The sequence below is a fragment of the Hypanus sabinus genome, chromosome 3, assembly GCF_030144855.1.
Source record: "Hypanus sabinus isolate sHypSab1 chromosome 3, sHypSab1.hap1, whole genome shotgun sequence".
Taxonomy (NCBI): Eukaryota; Metazoa; Chordata; class Chondrichthyes; order Myliobatiformes; family Dasyatidae; genus Hypanus; species Hypanus sabinus.
Genome location: NC_082708.1, coordinates 28,171,656 through 28,193,155, shown reverse-complemented (window position 1 = coordinate 28,193,155; position 21,500 = coordinate 28,171,656). Strand labels below are relative to the sequence as shown.

General features: G+C 39.4%; 1 protein-coding gene across 2 annotated transcripts in view; it reads right to left on the bottom strand.

Annotated features, from left to right (window-relative positions):
• Positions 1–244: 244 nt before the first annotated feature.
• The window catches only part of fam168a (family with sequence similarity 168 member A), a 151,667-nt gene continuing 130,411 nt past the window's right edge, over positions 245–21,500 (bottom strand). The window contains exons 6-8 of one of the 2 annotated variants that reach the window (XM_059963950.1): positions 19,466–19,643; positions 17,577–17,707; positions 245–4,239 (exon numbers count right to left, since the gene is read on the bottom strand). In XM_059963950.1, the coding sequence (XP_059819933.1) occupies positions 17,595–17,707; positions 19,466–19,643 (291 nt within the window). In that variant the 3' untranslated portion in view covers positions 245–4,239; positions 17,577–17,594. The remainder of the gene's footprint in view (positions 4,240–17,576; positions 17,708–19,465; positions 19,644–21,500) is intronic. The other variant, XM_059963951.1, reaches the window with a different exon arrangement.

The window sequence follows — 21,500 nt, the reverse complement described above, 5'->3', positions numbered from 1 at the left end:
GAAAATCTGTTAATTTAACAAAACAGTAAGAAGGAACAAAAGTATACAATAATGCAAGTCAAGCTATTGCTAACATTATGCAGCACAAAGTGCATAACAAGACAAGAACGTCAGGCAAACTGTTGGAAACCCATTTACTTGCACGTTCTTACTCAAATATTTTTTTTCTGGTGACTTTTCAAAATTAAAGGATTCCAATTCTATTAACCATATGGATGTAAATAAAAGATGCTCCACACAGAGCAGTACTGCAAGCACTTTAATAGTTGAAAAACATTACCCTGTTGGCCATTAAGTTTTATTAACAAGACCACCACAATGCCTGCTGTTGCTCTATGTACACCAATAATTTTTATTTAAGAATTGCATCCCCCATGTTCAAGTTCAGTAAATAAACATTTTATATGCTTGATAAAGATGCATTTACCTGCATTGAAGTCACCAGAAATAGTAATTGAGTGCAGATTTTATCAAAATAGGAATTAGCAAAGCACATCTTATAGTCTGTAGCCAAGTGATCACTTAACTGTGGGCAGTGATACAAAAATATCTTAACTGGTGACACAATACTGATCTGACAAATGGTGAACTATTTAGTAAAATAGCCTAGTGAGCAGCGGTTAAATTATCCAAGACCAATCAGCTATATTCTCTTGAAACTATAGCAACAGGGTAAGATTTAAAAGGATTTAAGGAATCTAATGAATTTATTTTATTCAAAATCTGCACTTTGGCTTTAAGCATTCTCAAGTCTGGGGGGCAAGGGTTATCAATTTTGATAGAGTAAAGTGCTCTCAGGTTAGTTTGTCCAGGCTTCAGAGCAACTCTCCCTACTTAAGCAGCTTATTTGTGGAGGAGTAATATCATCAATTCACCATAAACTGGAACCAAATTTAAGACAGTTTACATAATTCTGCTTAGAAAATTGTACTTTTCATATGAAGAAACCCCAGTTTAAAAAAAAGATTGTGACAAACCTAATTATACATTACAATATTGAAACAATGGGATTAAAAAAAATCACATGGACTAATTAAATGGCTGGAGGATAAAGTTCCATCAGGGATAAATGGATTTAGACTGTCTTGCAAGCCTACCTGTGTATATTAATTGACATTAAGTGAAGCAAATTTAATACAAAAATCTGAACCTAATCTTCTCAATAATGACTGAAATATTAGCCCCCACTTATTAATACACCCTCATTTACAAAATATTAGCAATACAAAGAGAAGTCAGAATTCGGTCCTTTGCAATGAGCTGGGAAATTTTACTTTGACCTCAGGCACAAACATTTTTTGAAGATGCCTAAAACCAATTAAGTCAATAGGGCATAACTAGCTAACATTACATTGAATAATTCCCATTTGCCAGTTCCATTCATACAAATTAGTGGGAAATTTTACCTCAAGACAATTACAGTAAAACTACATTTCTTTGCATATTGTGCTTGTCCCCCCTCCCCATCATTAACTTGTAAAAAGCTAAACTGCTGATTTTAAGAGCAGTAATTAGTTTGCACCGATGCACTCATGATTTCTCAGTGAAATGTAAAAAAAATCTCACTGAAAACATAATCACAAGATAATCATTTGCATCAATAGTGGCTGGTTCTGTTCAAAATTGCTCACTTGCATCTTGCTTTCAATTAGTACCTAGTAATTTAGAAACCATTTTTTACTAAGTGCCTATTTTATAGTTTTGAGTTTCAATTTAAAGGCAGATGGTATCAAACTTGCAACGCTCAAATTAATTTCAGCTTAAGACATCTGCACGCCTGATGCTTCTGATGTCTTCACTGGATTGAGCAGTTTCTCAATCACTTGTGATATAACTTGAATGAAAAACCAAAGATTTCTCCCTCCCTATTTTGCCAGGATGTGAGAGCCCTCATCACTAATTTGTTCTTCAATCCTTCAAGGCAGGGAAGAATACCATCTAATCACTGCAGGGTTTGTAATGCAGTAACGCTGGTGGATACTGAACACTGTAGCCAAGCCTCATTCTCTGATGTGGAATGATTTAGGAAAATTAGTCAAAAATTCTATTTTTCCATTGTCAAATTAACTAGTTGGTGAAATCAACGGTACAACAGTTTTAAGAGATCCATCACTGAAATTCAGGCAAATTTTAACAGTAGACCAAATAATGGCTGTTCTAGCAAAAAAAAAGGATTAAAACTCTCTGATGTTTTTCTTTTAATATGCTAAGCCAACTCATTTTTTCTTAATGGAATGTTGCTCAAGAATGTCACAATTAAATACAAAATGGATCAGATTTGTCTATACCTTAAACAAATATTAAATTTGCTGAAGTATGATTTAAAATTAATCTTCTGCAACAATCATTTCTGACTACTTACAAATCTGAGCATTTTAAACTTAGACCGCCTTAATACTTCAGCATCAGAATGCCTCCTTTGATAATGCAGAATATACCCTCTTTCCTACCATTATTAAACAGGCTACTTTAAAGCAAAGCGCTGCTCCTTACAACCATAGCTTTATTTGGTTAGGATTGCAGTGAGTGCATAGAAAACACCACATGCATTTTAGGAAATTATCCAATTAACCTCTTTTAATTATGTGATCTGAATGTAAAAAAAATCTGCCAGAGCAGACTGCGAAGTTTAATATATTTGATTACAATTCTATTTAAAACCTAGGTGTTGTATAGTTTTCTCTTCAAGAATCAGTCTATAAAGCCAACCACAAACACAATACGGGCGTGTTACATACATATCTATATATATATATTCATGTATAAAGTCTTGCACCTGTTTATTAGCATAGATTATTTTTTATATATGTATTGTGCAACATAACCTATCTTATGTGTTTTGACAGAATTTTGATATGTGGTCATTTCTAAGTTGAAGGAAAATATGTACTCCCTAAAATTCAAAATACTTCACCCTCATACCTTTGTCAGTGCTTTCCAGTCATTTACATTCATTCCCAAAACAAGATGGAAAGGATTTATTTGCCAGGCTATGAATTAATATTTTCATAAATTAACACTGCACCCATTCTGTGTGGATGGTATTTTCCACAAATTCCTATCAACTAAGACCATCAAGAGTTTTAAAACTGCAGTGTTCTTCTATTCAGGTCTTTTCATTAAGAAATACCTGAAAGTGTAATTGCTTTGCTTGAAATTGTATAATATTTAAATGACATTTTAAACTTCCAAATAATTGCAAAAATGTCAGTAATAACTTCTAACAAACTGACAACTAGTTCAATTTAATGAGGGAGACAGCATAAACCCAGGATACTAAAGAGCTTAACGGTGGTAGAATTTCACAGGTTTGAGGAGAACAACCTTTGTGCATCATGAATCCAGATTATTTTTCTTTAACAAGCAGCAAAGTAAAGCCAATGCCATAGTAATATCGCTTTCAATACAGTGCAAGCTGTATTTAGAACCCCAAATGAACACAATGCTGATTTAATAGCTGTAATGAATTGGCTGCAGGAAGAAACGGTGGTGAGCCAATTACTTCATCTTGAACAAAGATTCTGGCCAACTATTTCAAACAAGTAATGCTGCATTATTTAAGCCATCCCAAGAATTCACTGTGCTGCAGCAATGAAATGAGTGCGCCATTATTTCTATATCCCTTTAACCCCTCAAAGCTTTCCTGAATAATTCTATCAAAAACAAAAAAAGATCAAAGGCCATTTCAGTGGTGAGTACTAATATTGATAATACCTTTTAAATGCAACTAGAAAGGTTAATATTCTAACTGAACATCTCAGCTTTTATGGCTGCTATTTGCTATATTGAGAATACCAATCAGATCAAAGAGACAATCGTGCTTTCCCTTTAGACTGAAATAATGTTTTGCCTTGCTTAGGATTGATGCATCAAATTTAGATTGGGCTCAATTTTTTGCTTTTAAATGTCAATGTAGACCTCTATCTGGGATCTGAATAACAGAAATAGTGAAACATGCAATTTTTAAAAGGATGTCCTCTCACCATTGAATAGGCCCCTTTGGCCGTAGCCTCACTGGTAATAACAAATGTTGGTCAGTAACAATTTTGAGTAGCTATGATGGAAAAGAACTTAAATGAGGCAGAAATTTGGAGAAAAGCAGCTTTTACAAAAAAAAACACTTAATGCATAAAGTGACCTTTGACTTTGTCCTTGCAAACAAACTTGGTGCCATGTGGCTTCGATGCACAAGCACCAACATAAGACTTGAGTAGTTGCATACAATGTCTGACTCCAGATCTGTAAAAGAAACAGGACTTTATGCCATATCTAACAAACAAATCTAACATTAACTCTACAATCATATTTCATTAAATAAATGGCTAATATTACAAGTACAGAAATTCTGAATAATATTTAAATTTCTCATCCAGTTACGACCACAGAAACAACTAGGCCAAAACAGCAGGATTGCAATTATATTAAATTTAAAATGGCAATGACTATGTACTAAACAAAATGAATTTTTGCAACTTTATAATGGAAAATAACAAATAGGGAATTTCAAAGACCAAGACTTAAATCAGCACAAACTTTAAAAGAGAATTACCAGTAATCATATTAAATACTTTCAATGCACATTTACTTAAGAGGAATAAATGCAGTAGGATTACTAGTTTTCATTTTTCCACTTAAAAAAAAGGGAAGTGTCTTTACAAACTTCAAATATCAGAGGTGCAGTGGAACTTAGGAGGCCTTGTGCAAGACTCCCAGAAGGTTAATTTAAAGGTCGAGTCAGTGGTAAAGAAGGCAAATGCAATGTTGGCATTTATTTCAAGAGGAACAGAATATAAAAGCAAGGAGATAATGTTGGGCCTTTATAAGACATTAGTCAGGGCACACTTGGAGTATTATCAAGAGTTCTGGCCCCATATCTCAGAAAGGATGTGCTGTCATTGGAGTCAAAGAGCAGGTTCATGAGGATGATTCTGGGAATGAGGGGGTTAATACATGAGAAGCGTTTGGCAGCTTTGGACCTGTACTCACTGGGATTTACAAGAATGCAGGGGGATCTCATTGAAATGTACCAAATGTTGAAAGGACTAAATAGGATGGATGTGGACAGGATGTTTCCTGTGGTGAGGGTATCCAGAACTAGAGGGCACAGCCTCAAAATTGAGGGATGACCCTTTAGAACAGAGGGAAGGAGGAATTCTTTTAGCCAGAGAGTAGTAAATCTGTGGAATGCTCTGCTACAGACTACGGTGGTCAAGTCTGTGGTATACTTAAAGCAGAAGTTGATAGATTCCTGATTGGTCAGGGCATCAAAGGATATGGAGAAAAGGCAGGTGTATGGGGCTGAAATGGGATCCAGGGACAGCCATGATGAAATGGCAGAGCAGATGGAGTGAATGGCCTAATTCTGCTCCTAAGTCTTATGGTCTTATAGGGATTCCACATTACATGCATTATTTGTTTTGTTTAAAAAACATACATGCTAAGTGAACTATAGACCAGGATGGACTTTAAAGTTTAAGTGGATGAATAGAAAAAAAATGTAATTCAATGTAAACAACATAAAATTGGGATGATACCAAAATTGGCAAAATAGTGCATAGATTATGGAAGAGTCTAAATGCTGCTCTGAAGAAAATATAAACTCATACTACTTTACAGAATCAGGTTGAGGGTAAATACTTTTCTTTTACTGCACAATGGCATCCAAGTTCTTTTCTGATCTGTTTCATTTATAATACTGTACAAAGTACTGCTCTGAATAATAAAACTATACACACCTGGAGCATACAATCATGGGAAAAATGGAATTTTGTTCAAGAAAATTAATAAACAAAATTTCAAAATTACGGTACTGTGCAAAAGTCTTAGGCACATTCTGTAATTCTGTAAAGCAAAGTTGCATTCAAAAATAATGAAAAGTTCCTAAATATCAAGAAAATTACCATAAAGAGCAAAGCAGTAAACTGTAAAAAACCAAATAAAGTCAATACTTGGTGTGACCAGCCTTTGCCTTTAAAACTACATCAATTCTCTTAGGAACACTGTGGTTCAGTTTCATTAGAAAATCACCTGGTCGATTATTCCAAGCATCTTGGAGAATAGCTCTTATGCAGACTTTGGCTGTCTCGCTTGCTTCCATCTTTCCAAGCAATCCCAGACATTCTCGATGATGTTGAGATCAGGGCTCTGGAAGCCATACCATCTGTTGCAGAACTCCATGTTCTTCTTTTGGCTGAAGGTAGTTATTTATGACCTTGGATGTGTGTTTGGAATCATTGCATGATAGATGAGATTCTACTTGTACTTCTCAGCAGTGAGGATTCGATTAATTCTGACCAGATCGCCAACTCCATTTGCAGAACTGCAGTCCTAAACCTGCAGGGATACACCGCTGTGCTTCACTGTTGGCTAAAGACACTCATCAATGCAGTACTCTCCAACTCTTCTACAGATAAACTGCCTCCAAAATTTTGACTCGTCAGTCCAGTGCTCTTGCTGCCATTGTTCAGCACTCCAGTACTTGTGTTTTGTGCGTAGGTGAGTCTCCTGGTTTTGTTTCCACTTCAGAAGAATTGCTTTTGGGAGCAACTCTTCCCTGAAAACTACTTCTGACAAGACTTCTCCAGACTGTAGAGGGGTGTACTTGGATTCCAGTGGTTTCTGTGAGTTCAGAGCTGATAGCAGAGCTGGATTTCTTAGGACTTAGAAGTGATGTCTGTCTGGTTTAATCTCTCGTCTGCTGCACTGTTTCCCATGAACGACCACTGCGTTTCTGCTCCTCAACCTTGTCCGTTTCTTTGTGCTTCTTCGGAAAAGTTTAGACAACACATCTTGAAACTCCTGTCTGCCAGAAGATTTCTGCTTGGGAGAGACCTTGCAGACACAAGATGGCCACCTTGCATTTTGTTACTATGCTCACTCTTACCATAGTGTAAGAATTGACGCTTTGAAGGTTAAAGTGTCACATCAGCCCACACTCACCTTTTAGTTTGGTTGTCTGATACATTCTACACCTGTTTCTGTTAATCAGCTTAGTTCATTCAACTCATTATGTCATTGATCATTAGAACCTGTTTGTTACCTTTGCTTAATCAGGCACTGATTACCTATAAAGTATAAAGTTTTTATTTGATAAGTGGCCTATAACTTAATATGTTACTTTCACTAATAAAATACAAAAATTTCTTTAGAACATTTAATTTTTTGGAAAATGAATGTTTGGAAGTCTAAAATCTGCTCTTTTCTACTGACACACTAATGCAGAAGACAAAAACATCTAAAACAAAATTTATATTAAAAATCTAGGTGTCTAAGACTTTTGTACAATACTGTTAATCAAAGAAATTGAGTACAAAGCAGACCAAAATGCCCATATTGGCAAAGATTTCATAAATCAAATAAACTTTACATACAATGAATTACTGGCTATTCTAATCAATTACCTTATGCTAAATTTTGTACTTTCAAGGAAAATTACATTAAATTTAATTGACAGCTCAAGAGATATCAAAATTTTAAACAATGGTATTTTAAGTTTAACTTCTCCAAACGTTTGATGCCAATCTTCATCTTATATTGTAAAACTTGAATGATGTGGAACCAAATTATTAGACCAGAAGCAACTAAAGTGTTAATGCTTTTAAAATAATTTCTTTTTAGAATAATTTTTACAAAGTAGATCCCAGGATTAAACCTGAAGCTTTTGACTAAACTATAGCAAAAAGTTTTTGAATACATAATTAATTTAAAACATACTATAATATCATCGTACAAAGGACAACCTTCCAATCCTAACTGTGGTAACTGATGAGGCTAATATGCATACTACAAGCTTTTCCAGTCGGGTCAAGAGGCACCAGATGGGGCAGGCCTAAGGCACAAGTCCAAGGCATGGACTTATTATCAATTACTCTACTTTCTAATGAGTCTCAAAACTATGCATACATTACATTTCATGTGTGGGGCTTATTAGGGGTGACCATTACATTTTAGCCTTGCCAGTGATACCCACATCTCAAATGAATGACAAATTTAGAAGCACTAAGCAGTAGCATTGGACATTAAACTTAGCATAGATACAGAGCAACACACACAAAAAGATGGATTAACTCAGTAGGTCAGGCAGCATCTACGGAAAAGTGTAAACATTCAATGTTTCAGGCCAAGTCCCTTCCCAAAATGTTGACTGTACTATTTTCCATAGATGCTGCCTGACCTACTTGAGTTCCTCCAACTTTCTGTGTGTGTTGTTTTGCATTTCCAGCATCTTCAGATTTTCTTGTTTCTGATTATACAGCATGGATACAGGCTCTTTTGCCCAACAAGTACATGGCAACCCCAGTGTCTATCCATCCAGACCAGGTTTTGTGCATTGGACCCTTATTCCTCTATGCCTTGCTACTGGATGTACTTATCTAAGTGCTTCTTAAATGATATTATACATGCCTCAACCACTTCCTCTGGCAGCTCATTCCTACCACTCCCCACCCTTTAGGTGGAAAAGTTGCCCCTCATGTCTCTTTTAAATACTTCCCCTCACCCATAAAGTTTTATCACTTATAGATTCCACTACCCTGGGGAAAACACTGCGACCACTCACCTTATCTACGCTCCTCACGATTTTGTAAACCTCTAAACATAACCCTCATTCTTCTACATTCAAAGGGAAAAAGATTTAAACTGGCCAACCTCTCCCTAAAACTCAGGCCCTCTAAACCCGGCAACATCCTCAAGTCTTTTCTGCACTCTTTCTATTTAATTACATCATTCCTATAACGGTGACCAAATGGTGCACAGCACTTCAAATACAGCCTTACCAAAGACATATGGAACTGCAACATAATGTCTCAACTCCTATATTCAGTGCCTTGTCCGATTAAGGCCAGTGTGTTAAATATCTTTCTCCACCACCCTGTCTGTGACATCACTTTCAACAATGTGCTTGTACTCCTGTGGCCCTCTTCCACAGCACACCCACTGTTCCACTGTCCTACCACTCATAGTGCAGTCCTAAGCTTGTATAACTTTCCAAAATACATCACTTTATGTTCGCCTCTTTAGCTTATTTCCCAAACTGATCAAGATGCATGATCACCATTAGCAGTACTTCCTAATTTTGCCTCATCTGCAAACATACTGATCAAGCCTTGAGCATTCACATCCAAATCAATTACAGTTGATTCCAGTTAAATGGACCAACAGTCACTGGGACAGCCGCTTACTTCGAACAACTCTTAAAGAACAAAAAACAATTGAGAAAGTTGCTGGGATTCCCTTCATTTACTTGGGGCATTGTGCTGCTTAATAGGGGCAGCAGACTGTTGCTGATCAGATTCTAACTAGCTTCAGTTGTGCCCGCTTGAGCAGCTGTTATATGCTACAGTGGGCTTATAACGAACAGTTTTAAAATAATTATCAGTTGCATGTGTTTGCATTCAAAAAGTAGTGATTTTTGTCACACAAAATCCACGAGAAATAAGCAGTAGGTGAATTTGGAACTGTTTTGCTCACTGTGGTTTCAAGCCAGAAACGGCCCGGTGAGAAAATGAAACAATTTCCCTATGCTTCATTGCTAGCATTGTATAAAGGCAGTCCACTATCTGCTCTCGGTGTCTGCACTGATTCTGTTCATTGCATACACTGGATGAATTCCTCCATCAATAATGATCAGGAGCTAATGCAGTTTTCTAGTACCATAGCACCAATGATAGTGTTCCAATTTGTTTTTTTAATTTAATCTAAATACATAATTACTCAGTTAGTCTTTTTTTATATCTTTGTAACCATTTCCATGAAACTTCAGCTAATTTGGGCAGCTGCTTAATTGGGCCAAAATGAGTTCCAATTAACTGAAATCCACAAGGGTCCCAACATTGATCCCTGCAGCGCACCACTAGTCAGCAGCCTCCATTCCAAGAAACAGCCTTCTTCCATTATCTTCTGCTTCCCACCTCAGAGCCAATTTTGAATCTACCTAACCATCTCTCCATGGATCCATGGGACCGAACCTTCCAGATCAGTCTACCACATGGGGCCTTGTCAAATGCCTTGCTAAAGTTCAAGTGAACAACACCCACAGCCCTACCCTCGTCTACCTTTTAGATTATTCCTTTAAAATAAACTCAAAGGTTCATCAATTACGACTTGGCATGCAGAAAGCCATGCTGACTTTTGCTAATTAGACTGTTGATCCAAATGCTTGAACATCCTAATGTCAGATTGGCCGGCCCATAGTACCCTGGTCCTTGCTTTCCTTTTAAAGCAACAAAACAACATAAGCCACCTTCTAGCCTTTGGGAACTTTGGGAGCTGAATCACGATCTTGTGCCTCTTGAACTTGTTATGAGTGATGGACAGACCTGATGGACAATGGGGTGCAGAGTTAACCATTCCCCACCCGACAACTACGAACTATTGCTGTTGCTATGATGCTATTGAGAGAGAGAGATAGATAAAGCCCAGGCAAGAACATCTGCTACAGATAAGAGGGGGAGAGAGACTGTTATTTACTGTATTTTGACGCTTCCTGGATTATTTACCTTTCACTACAAGGACTTTACTTTGCTCGTTAACATTCCTCAGGAGATAGCAGGAGTGGCCTGATTTGATGGACACAGTCATTCAGAGTTGATGGATAGCTGAGACCCCATGAGTGAGGATAAAAGACAGGTCTGGAGAGACACCCTTCAGACATACCAGTGGACACTGACTGAGTGTTGGGAACCCACAGAAAGGTGGGGGCTTCGGAGACCGAACCAGGAGATCCGTCAGTGAAGCTCACAGTGTTATAGCAAGAAAGGTGGGGACTTGTGTGTGTGTCCACTCATGCCAGAGTGACGAGTCCACCACAGAAGAACGGTTTAGCTGAAAACCAGAGGGGTCATAACTGAATGGCCACAACGACACGACGGATTAAGAAAGTAACAAAAGGTTTGTCTGCTGCAGCTGTTGCTGTTACATCTCCCTCACTCTCTTTCTCTAACGATTTCAATACAACAACCATAACCACCTCAGCATTTATGAACTGAACTCTATACTTTCCTATGACAATGCATTTACCCCTAGACATCAATAGAGCTTGTTTATTATTGATTATTAGTATTCCTGCACTTTTAGGTTTATTACTGCTAACTTGTTTTATATGTATATTTGCATTTTTGATATTGTATTGTGTAGTTTACTAATAAACACCTTTAGTTTGGTACCACCAGACTCCAACGGATTCTTCTTTCTCTGCTGGTCAGACACCCAGTAGGGGGTACATAACAAATTGGGGCCTCGTCTCCAGGATCTGATTACCAATTTGGGGGGGGGGGGGGGCCAGTAAATCGGGATAAAGGTCCCTTATCTGATCTGGTTGTGTAGATAACCAGATGGGAAACCAGCAGAGATGGAAATTGACAAATTTTTAAAAGACCTGACTTCGGGGGCATTAGAGGATGCCAAGAAGGCGGAATTGGTGACCGTTGCAAAACGATTAACTCTCTCAGCGGTGAAATTGTCGATGAGCAAGTTGGATAGACAGAGAGCAATAGCTGTGCATTATGTATCCGAGAGTGTGTTCACATCGGATGTATTGGACCTGTTCCCTGAGAAAAAACCAGTCGAGGGTGAGCTTCAGATACAGATAGAAAGATTAAGGTTGGATGTGGAGAAGGAGGAAAGGGAACATGAGCTCTAGATAAAAGAGATAGAAGCTGTAAGGCAGAGAGAAGAAGCTGATAGGCAGTTTGCACTGGAAATGGAGAGGTTAAAGGCATCACAGGGAAGGGACCTGGTAGCAAACCCAAATGAGGGGTTCAAGATTGGTCAGGAGATCCAGTTGGTACCTCCATTCGAGGAGATGGATGTCAATAAGTTCTTCCTTCATTTTGAGAAAGTGGCTGTGAATCAGAACTGGCCTAAGGGGAAATGGGCTGTTCTGTAACAGAGCGTACTTAGGGGGAAGGCTCCACAAGCGTATTCGGCATTGTCTATGGATGAGGCTAAGGATTATGAGGAAGTAAAAAGGGCTGTATTGAGGAGTTACGAGTTGGTGCCAGAGGCATACTGGCAGAAGTTCCGGAACTTGAGAAAGCCGTGGAACCACACGTATTTAGAGTTTGTCCGTGAGATGCAAATATATTGTGAGCGTTGGTGCGCCTCAAAAGGGGTCATTGGAGATTATGATAAACTATTACAGTTAATACCGATGGAGCAAATTAAAAGTTGTGTCCCTGAGAGTATGAAGACATACTTGGATGAGAAGGAGACAGTGACTCTGCGACTGCCAAATTAGCAGACAAGTATGCCTTAACCCACAAAACAAAGTTTTCTCTAAATAAGAGCTACCAGAAAGGCAGTAGGGACGGTAGAGAAAGCCCACCGACTAAGGCAGCTAGTGGAAAAGGTAAGGAGGAGGAAAATCAGGCTGGCAGGAAGGTTCCCAACTTTATGTGTTCTAATTGTGGGAAAGCTGGTCATATAGCATCTAAGTGCTTTGCTCCAAAGAAAGAGACAGAAAGAGGGAAAACAGCAGTCCTGACTGGTTGCATTGAGTTGATCAACAGATCGATGAGGAAGGCAAAGGTAGATAGAGCACAAGAGAGGCGTGAGAAGTTTATCTCGGAAGGGACAGTGTCTGTGAAGGAAGGAGAAACCCCAGTTCCAGTGCAGATCTGGAGAGATACTGGGGCTGATCAGTCATTGATTGTAAGGAAGATGTTAGACTTCGGTCCTGAGACTGAGACTGGGGAGGTTGTGCTAAGAGGTATCGGAAAAGGGACCGAGGCTGTACCGTTGCACAGGAAGTTTCTGAAATGTGACCTGGTATCTGGACCAGTCGAAATAGGGGTGCAGTCTAAACTACCGATGGACAGCGTGGACATCCTACTTAGTAACGATCTGGCAGGTGGTGACGTGTATTCAGCAGTGAAATTAACAAGTAAGCCTGTAAGTGCTGAGGACCCGCCCACAGATTCCAAGATTTATCCCGCATGCGCAATCACTCGCAGCATGTCTAGAAAGGCAGCTGAGTTTAAATGAGTCCAGTGTTGACTTAGCAGAGATGTTTTTACCGATCTTGTACCAGGAGAGGTTAGAGGATGGTAAAACGGAGGATAGTGGAGCTAAGGAAAGTAAGGGAGACGAAGCAGATTTAGTGTCAAGGAACGAAATTTTGAACTTGACTCACAAGGGACCTCTAGGTGGACACTTGGGAGTGAGGAAGGAGGTTATGGAGGCACAGAGTAAAGATGAGAAACAGATGAGGCAGCGGACACAGATGATCTGTCTGGTTTGACAGAGCTGTTTTCAGTTGAGGAATTTAAGAGTGTTCCCGATGATGTAAGGGTAAGTCCTAGATGAAAAGGATGCCGCTGGGTTAGCAGATGAAGTTGTCTTAACCCGCAAGGTTGAGTTTACTCTGAAGGGGAGTTGCCCAGAGAGTAACAGGGAGGATCAGGGGAACTTAGAATTTGAAAAAGGGACTGGTATTGAAAGCCTAGGAGAGGCAGATGTCCTGTTTGCTTGTGTTCAGGATGTGAAGGATGTGGAGTCAGCGGATACTGAACCTAGTGTTGAAGCTCAGGAAAAGTCTAAGGTGTCTGATTTAGTTGAAAAGGAATGCAATCCTTTTGGGTCAGATAGACTTGGTTCAGTGAAGAAAGGGTTAACCGTGGCACCGGGAGAAAGTGAATTCTCAGTCACTTGTGTTAAAAGTTATGAGGAGATGAAAGCTGGTGATGTGAATATTATTGAAGGGAAAGGGAAAAGTATTGTTCCTAAACTTTTGAATAAAGAAAATTTAAAGTCAAGTTTGGTGTCAGAACTGTTGGCAAAAGTGAAGGGACCATTAACTAAACAATGGCTTGTTAACAAGGTGCCTGTGAATCAATTAGTTTGTTTTGGAATTTAAGGATAAACAACTTGGTGATGTTGTTCAAGGATGTGAGCTGGAGTGGCAGAACTTAAAGTGTTGTTTTGACCAAGAGGGATCACCTGCAGATGTTAAACGAGAAACTAACAGAATTAAAGATCCTGAAGATGAAATTAATGACCTGCTTAAAATTAATGAGTGGTTTGGAAGTTCAGCAAATGGGCTTAGTTTGGAAAACATTGGTGATAAGATAGCTCCTGTGAAAGGAGTCTGTGAAGGCCTGTTCCAAGCTGGTGAGCAAGCTAACCACGTGAGAGTTAAGTGGAAAAGAGGCAAGGGTTGACCAAATGCCACTTTGAATAACAGGATCTGGTTTTGCGGGAATTTGATTTTTTTTTTAACAAAGCATGTGAATAATAAAGACAACACCATGGAAGATGGACTGAATGTTAAGTTTGAAAGTAAAATAGAGATTAGTATTTGCACAAATTTCTGTAATGTACTACATTATGATCACACATGTATTGGTTCACACTTTGTAATATACACCTAAGCTAAGAACACAATCCCTTGGTATTTTTGGCTAACGTGAAAAATAAAAATAGAAGGTTATTAAGTTGGAGTCTGTTGTTACAGGAATTCGATATTAAAATACAACATGTAAAGGGGAGTGAGAATGTAATTGCTGATTGTTTATCCAGATGTTAATCTGGAAGTGTATCTGTATTATTCTTGTAGTTAAGACCACTTCTGTATTTTGTTAAAACTCTGTAATTCAGTAATATGCTTTATTAGTTAATTTTCACTCCGGTGAAAATTTCCAGAAGGATGGGGGTGTTATGAATGATGGACAGACCTGATGGACAATGGGGTGCAGAGTTAACCATTCCCCCCCCGACAACTACGAACTATTGCTGTTGCTATGCTGCTATTGAGAGAGAAAGAGATAAAGCCCAGGCAAGAACATCTGCTACAGATAAGAGGGGGAGAGAGACTGTTGATTTACTGTATTTTGACTCTTCCTGGATTATTTACCTTCCACTACAAGGATTTTACTTTGCTCGTTAACATTCCTCAGGAGATAGCAGGAGTGGCCTGATTTGATGGACACAGCCATTCAGAGTTGATGGATAGCTGAGACCCCATGAGTGGGGATAAAAGACAGGTCTGGAGAGACACCCTTCAGACATACCAGTGGACACTGACTGAGTGTTGGGAACCCACAGAAAGGTGGGTGCTTCGGAGACCGAACCAGGAGATCGGTCAGTAAAGCTCACAGTGTTACAGCAGGAAAGGTGGGGGATTTGTGTGTGTGTCCACTCATGCCAGAGTGACGAGTCCACCACAGAAGAACGGTTTAGCTGAAAACCAGAGGGGTCATAACTGAATGGCCACAACGACACGATGGATTAAGAAAGCAACAAAAGGTTTGTCTGCTGCAGCTGTTGCTGTTACATCTCCCTCGCTCTCTTTCTCTAACGATTTCAATACAACAACCATAACCACCTCAGCATTTATGAACTGAACTCTATACTTTCCTATGACAATTCATTTACCCCTAGATATCAATAGAGCTCGTTTATTATTGATTATTAGTATTCCTACACTTTTAGGTTTATTACTGCTAACTTGTTTTATATGTATATTTGCATTTTTGATATTGTGTTGTGTAGTTTACTAATAAACACCTTTAGTTTGGTACCACCAGACTCCAACGGATTCTTCTTTCTCTGCTGGTCAGACACCCAGTTACGGGGTACATAACAAATTCAACCGACTGATGAAGGCCAAATACACAATACACCTTAACAGCCCTATCCACTTGCACGACAACTTTGAAGGGGCCTAAAGACATGGACCCCTAGATCACTCTGTTCCTCTGCACTGTTGAGTGTCCTGCCATTAACCCCGTATTTTGCCTTCCAATTTGACTTTCCAGAGTGAATAACTTCATACTATTCATGGACTGTTCAGAAATCTGATGGCACAGGGGAGAAGTTATTCCTAAACCTTTGAGTGTGGGTCTTTTGGCTCCTGTACCATCTCCCCCACGATGGTAATAATAAGAGGTGGTTCTGGATGGTGAGGATCCTTAATGATGGATGCCATCTTCTTGGGGCACTATCTCTTAAGTATACTTTATTTTTTAATATTGTTACCAAGGGACTAACCTTCTAAATCCAATGTATGCTTCCTTTATCTTGACCAGAATACGGTACCTCTCAATAACCAAGGTTCCCTAAACTTGCCGAGTTTACCCTTCCATCCTAACAGTTACATGTTACTCCTGGGCTCTTGATATCAAACTTTTGAAAGTCTTCCATTTGATATTGGTTTCTTTCCCTTCAAACAGTTTCACCCAATTAAGCTTCTGCTGGATCCTGTCTAATTATCCTTTATTAGTCCTGCTCCAGTTCAGTACCCAAACCTGTGCTCCTGTCCATAAGACACAGGAGCAGAATTAGACCATTCAGCCCATCGACTGTTCTGCCATTCTATCATGGCTGATCCTGGACCCCACTCAACCCCATACACCCACCTTCTCACCATATGCTTTATGCCCTTATTATCTTTTTCCATCACTATCTTAATAGAATTACAGCCACTGAAGTCTATGTGTTTGCTGACAGCCAACTCAGTTACCTGCCCTGCCTTGCTCCCCAAGGTCCAGTATTACACTGTGCTAGGCAGAGCCCCCTATATATTGACTCAGGAAACTTCCCATGATGGAAGAATATATTATTAACGGTACAGGTGTCCCCCACTTTACGAATATTTGCTTTTTTTTTTACAAAAGACCTACATTAGTAACCTGTTTTTGCATTACAAAGAGGGTTTTCACTTGTATGAAAAATTTTCCCATATAAATTAATGGCTCTTTGCTTTACATCATTTCAGCGTAAGAAAGGTTTCTTAGGAACACTCTACCTTCGTAAAGGGGGGGGGGGGGGATCTGGATAATGATGGCAGAATATAGCATTAATGGTAAGACTCTTGGCAGTGGGGAGAATCAGAGGGATCTTGGGGTCTGAGTCCATAGGACATTCAAAGCTGCTGTGCAGGTTGACTCTGTGGTTAAGAAAGCAAAGAAGGCCTTCATCAATCGTGGGATTGAGGTTTAGGAGGCAAAAGGTACTGCTGCAGCCATATTGGATCCTGGTCAGATCCCACTTGGAGTACTGTGCTCAGTTCTGGTCGCCTCACTATAGGAAGGATGTGGAAATCATAGAAAGGGTACAGAGGAGATTTACAAGGATGTTGCCAGGATTGGGGAGCTTGCCTTATGAGAATAGGTTGAGTGAACTTGGCCCTTTCTCCTAAGAGTGCTGGAGGATGAGCAGCAACCTGACAGAGGTGTATAAGATGATGAGAGGCATTGATCGTGTAGCTAGTCAGAGGCATTTTCCCCAGGGCTGAAATGGCTAGCAGGAGAGGGCACAGTTTTAAGGTGCTTAGAAACAGGTACAAGGGAGATGTCAGGGGTAAGTTTTTGTAAAACGCAGAGTAGTGAGTGCATGGAATGGGCTGCTGGCAATGGTGGTGGAGGCGGATATGATAGGGTCTTTTAAGAGACTCCTGGACAGGTATATGGAGCTCAGAAAAATAAAGGGCTATTGGTAACCCTAGGTAATTTCTAAGGTAAAGACATATTCAGCACAGCTTTGTGGGACAAAGGGCCTGTATTGTGCTGTAGGTTTTCTATGCTTCTATGTTTCTATTATACATTTCACAAATTGCACCCCACCCAAGCTCTTAAACTTACATGAATTGGTTTGCGAATTTACCAGTGTGGAGGTACGTAGCTATACGCAGGTGTTCCTTGAGTCCTGTACGTTGGCACAGAAACAGGATGTGGTCCTAGTTGAGTATGTTGTGGCGTGGTCAGCAGAGTCCCTTTTGAGGGAAGGAAGAAATGGAAAAGCTTCAGTTCAACAACATTTCAGGTGCTGAGAAGTAACTTTCTGCACAGAAACAAACTGAATCAGAACTGTGTGACAAATTGCTAGACAGCATTAACACAATTGACCTATACTTTTCACTTATTTGTTCTGATTTATACAGTAAGTAAACATTGATTTCATCTTGTATAATAGCTATAAAATGTACAACTGCTTCACAGCAAAATTTCAAATGGTTTTCAGGTGTTTACTGAAATAATCTATAAATGTTAAACTTCTTAAGTTCAACTGAGTGATTAAGAGGAAATTATAAAATAAAAAATAGAATCTAAAAATATCCCCATTCAAACTTGACACTTTAAAATTCTGTTTCATATTCTTCCTATTACAAAGGACTAAATGAAACAAAAAATGCAGGAAACAATTGAGTGCAACAACCACACCAAATATTTAAAAAATTCCTGCTATGTTAGGACATAAGTACATTACGTTACGTCAAGGACAAAAGAGACTGCGAATGCTGGAACTACGAACAAAAAACAAAGCAAGAACTCAGGTCAAGTTGAGACCTTTTATTAGGAAAGTCAGTTTGGTTCTTTTGGCTGTAATTTTGTCAGAACAAGAAATCCTATGCTGGAATCAAGAAAATGCTGAACATACTTGGGTCTAGCCAGCAACATCTGTGAAGACATAGGAACTAAACATTTCAGGTTAAAGACCTTTTATTTGGAACTATTTTCATGAATGTTCACTGAATTTGTTGTTCATCTCTCCAGTTGCGTTGCCTAATTTGTTGAGAATTCTAAATGTTCCGGATCCCAGCATCCACAAAATTTTACTCAAGCCCTAGAGGATTAACCACATAATAACTACAAAATCACACTCCAAGTGGTTACAAAGGACGATCCAAGGAAAAGTCTTAATGAACAGTGACTACACTATACATATTCTTGAACTTGAAGGATATTATGGAAGTATCCTTAATGACTGTGGTAACTTAATCAGGGACCAGCCTTGACATTAAAGACTGGGGTGCAGCTTATTGATAAGGTAAAGGATCATTTCTGCTCAGATATATCTATAGTTTAGGATCTACAGACTTGTATATGTAACAGTTACCTTAAGAGTCACAATAGCAGTATAACCATTCAAAGTAACTTAAAACTAAAGATCACCATTATTTGTCACATGTACACCAAAACAATGAAATGTGTTGATTTTGCGTCATCAACCAACACAGTTTGAGGATTATGCTGGGGGCAGCCTGCAAATGTCACTACGTTTTTGGTGCCAGCATAGCATGCCCACAGTTTACTCATCCTAACCTGTACGTCTTTGGAATGTGGGATGAAACCCAGGTGATCACAGGGAAAACATATAAATTTCTTACAGATAGCAGCGGGAATCAAACCCCAATTGGTGATTGCTGGCTCTGTAAAGCAATTGCAATAACCACCATGCTACCGTGCCACCCTTCAATTTTGCTGGTTTAAATATCCAGCTTTGTGTAATAATTCCCCAAGAAGATTAAATATACAGGCATTGGATGCCTATATGAATTTACTAAGCCGTGTTTGAATTTAATAAGACGATTTACCTTCTCCATTTCTGAATGCAGGTGCTTTCTGACTTCAGCATTAAAATACTGATGTCCACTGTGAGAGATTAAAGAGTGCTTCTCTAGATTATTAACACAACTGTTGTACATTGTTTGCCAACAGTACTACTAAAAATACATCTACAGACTGCCTACCTGCTGTCATCGCCATGGTAGTCCCAGCAACCATACCCATAGCCATCCCATTGGTCCGTGGCGCAGGGACAGAAGTCGGGTAAATTGCAGGTTGAATGCTGTTGGGTTGCACTACCGTGGTATGGTGAATTACATGGGGTTGTGCTGCATACACAGGTTGTGTATAATAAGCCCCCTGCTTAAAAACAAAATCAGAAATCAGCTAAAATCTAACACAATATTTTATTGTGTGTATGCTACATGTTATAACATCATAGTAAAGCTGACTTAAAACAAAAATTTCAGTTCACCAAAATTTAAAAGGTTTATCACCATAAAGACTGGTTCCAGAAGGTAGTCCATCCTATTAACACATTGATGCATATACAAAAATGTCAGTTTTCTGGTGATGGCACATCTCAATGCTTTAAAAATTTACACATTTATGATAAAACAATACATACAAAGATCAGTTAATTTTGCTGTTGTACCATCGCTGTCAAGTACTTCAGACTTTGTGGTATACAAGCTGTTAGATAAAATCAACTAGGGAGTGTCACACTGAGTGTAGCTTAGATTTTTGCTGTCTTATTCTTACATCCAAATTCTGAACAGAGCAGAGAACAGCACACCAAATTCCCGAGACCATGATCTGCAGGGTTTCCCACTTGCATGAAATCAAGTTGGAGAAGTGAAGGCAGAACTTACTCAAAGCTACAAGCTAACACTTGGGACAACAGGTAAAGGCATTGGCTCCAATTCCTGCTGCGGTGAAGCAGCAGAACCTCAGAGGAAAAACTGATGGTGGGAAAGGGAGGACCAAGAGAGGGGAAGGGAAAGTTCAAGGATAGGTGGAAAGGGAAGTGAGGACTCAACAGCTAAGAAATTTTGGTGAGGCAAACAATATGAGAACGAAAGGGCTGGTGAAAGGACAGAAAACCGGAGGTGGGGTGGAAATGAGGCCAAAAATAAAGGAAGGTAGGCAGACAAGCAGGAAAGAGATGCAGGGGGACAGAGTAGGAAAGAGTGAAGCACTGTTGTCCTAATAAATGGATGGACATAGAAGACTTTGCAGTTTGAAACAAGCCATCTTGGTGGTACTGTGGACCATCCTGAGATGCAGAAAATTGCATCGTAGTTTGCAACCTCTTGATCAAACATACTCCTCAATCTACTGTTACAAAGAAGTACTTGGCACAAGCAATATTAGATGCATCTTAAAATTGTAGTTCCCATGTGGTGAAGCTGCAATATAAGGCATGTTTGCTAAACAGCAGAACTAGTTTACAATATAGAGCTAAGCAATTCTACAAGCAAAGCTAACTCACTGTACTACATCCAGTAGCAAATGGTAGAATATTAAACAGAAATGGGAAGTGAACACTCCAGGAACAGCTCCAGTGTCAGTAAAGGTAGGGACCACCTCAATAACTGAAGACATCTACAAACAGGTTTGATCAATCAGAAGTACTGAGCAGGTGATCTCCCTTGGCCTCCTCCTGCTCCAGCAGAGCCACAAGGGAATCTACTTGACAATGTTAGAAAATTAACTGCACACGTCTCAGTCACAAAGTGTAATACAAATCTAATCCAGTCAATCACTGCTAGGGAAGTTTCATCAAGCCTCTTCTTTAATAATCTGTTTGCCAATTCCCAATTTGAGTCTTGTCAGCTCCATTAAGCTCAAGATCTGGTCACCGCTTCAGTTCAAACATGAGAGAATGGGGGGAGAATTGTAGAGGGACAGAGGCATACAAAATGATGAATGCAAGCAGCCTTTTTTCCCTCCCGAGGCTGGGTGGAACTTGAACTAGAGGTCACAGGTTAAGAGTGAAAGGTGAAATATTTCAGGGGAATCAGAGGGTGGTGTGAGTTTGTAACGAGCTGCCAGTGGAGGTGGGTTTGAGTGCGACATTTAAGAGAAAGTTGGGTAAGTATGTGGATTGCAAGGGTATAGTCCAGGTGTCAGATGGGACTAGGCAGAGTAACAGCTCAGCATGGACTAGATGGGCAGAGGGTCCTTTTTCTGTACTGTGGTGCTCGCAGTACTGTGGAT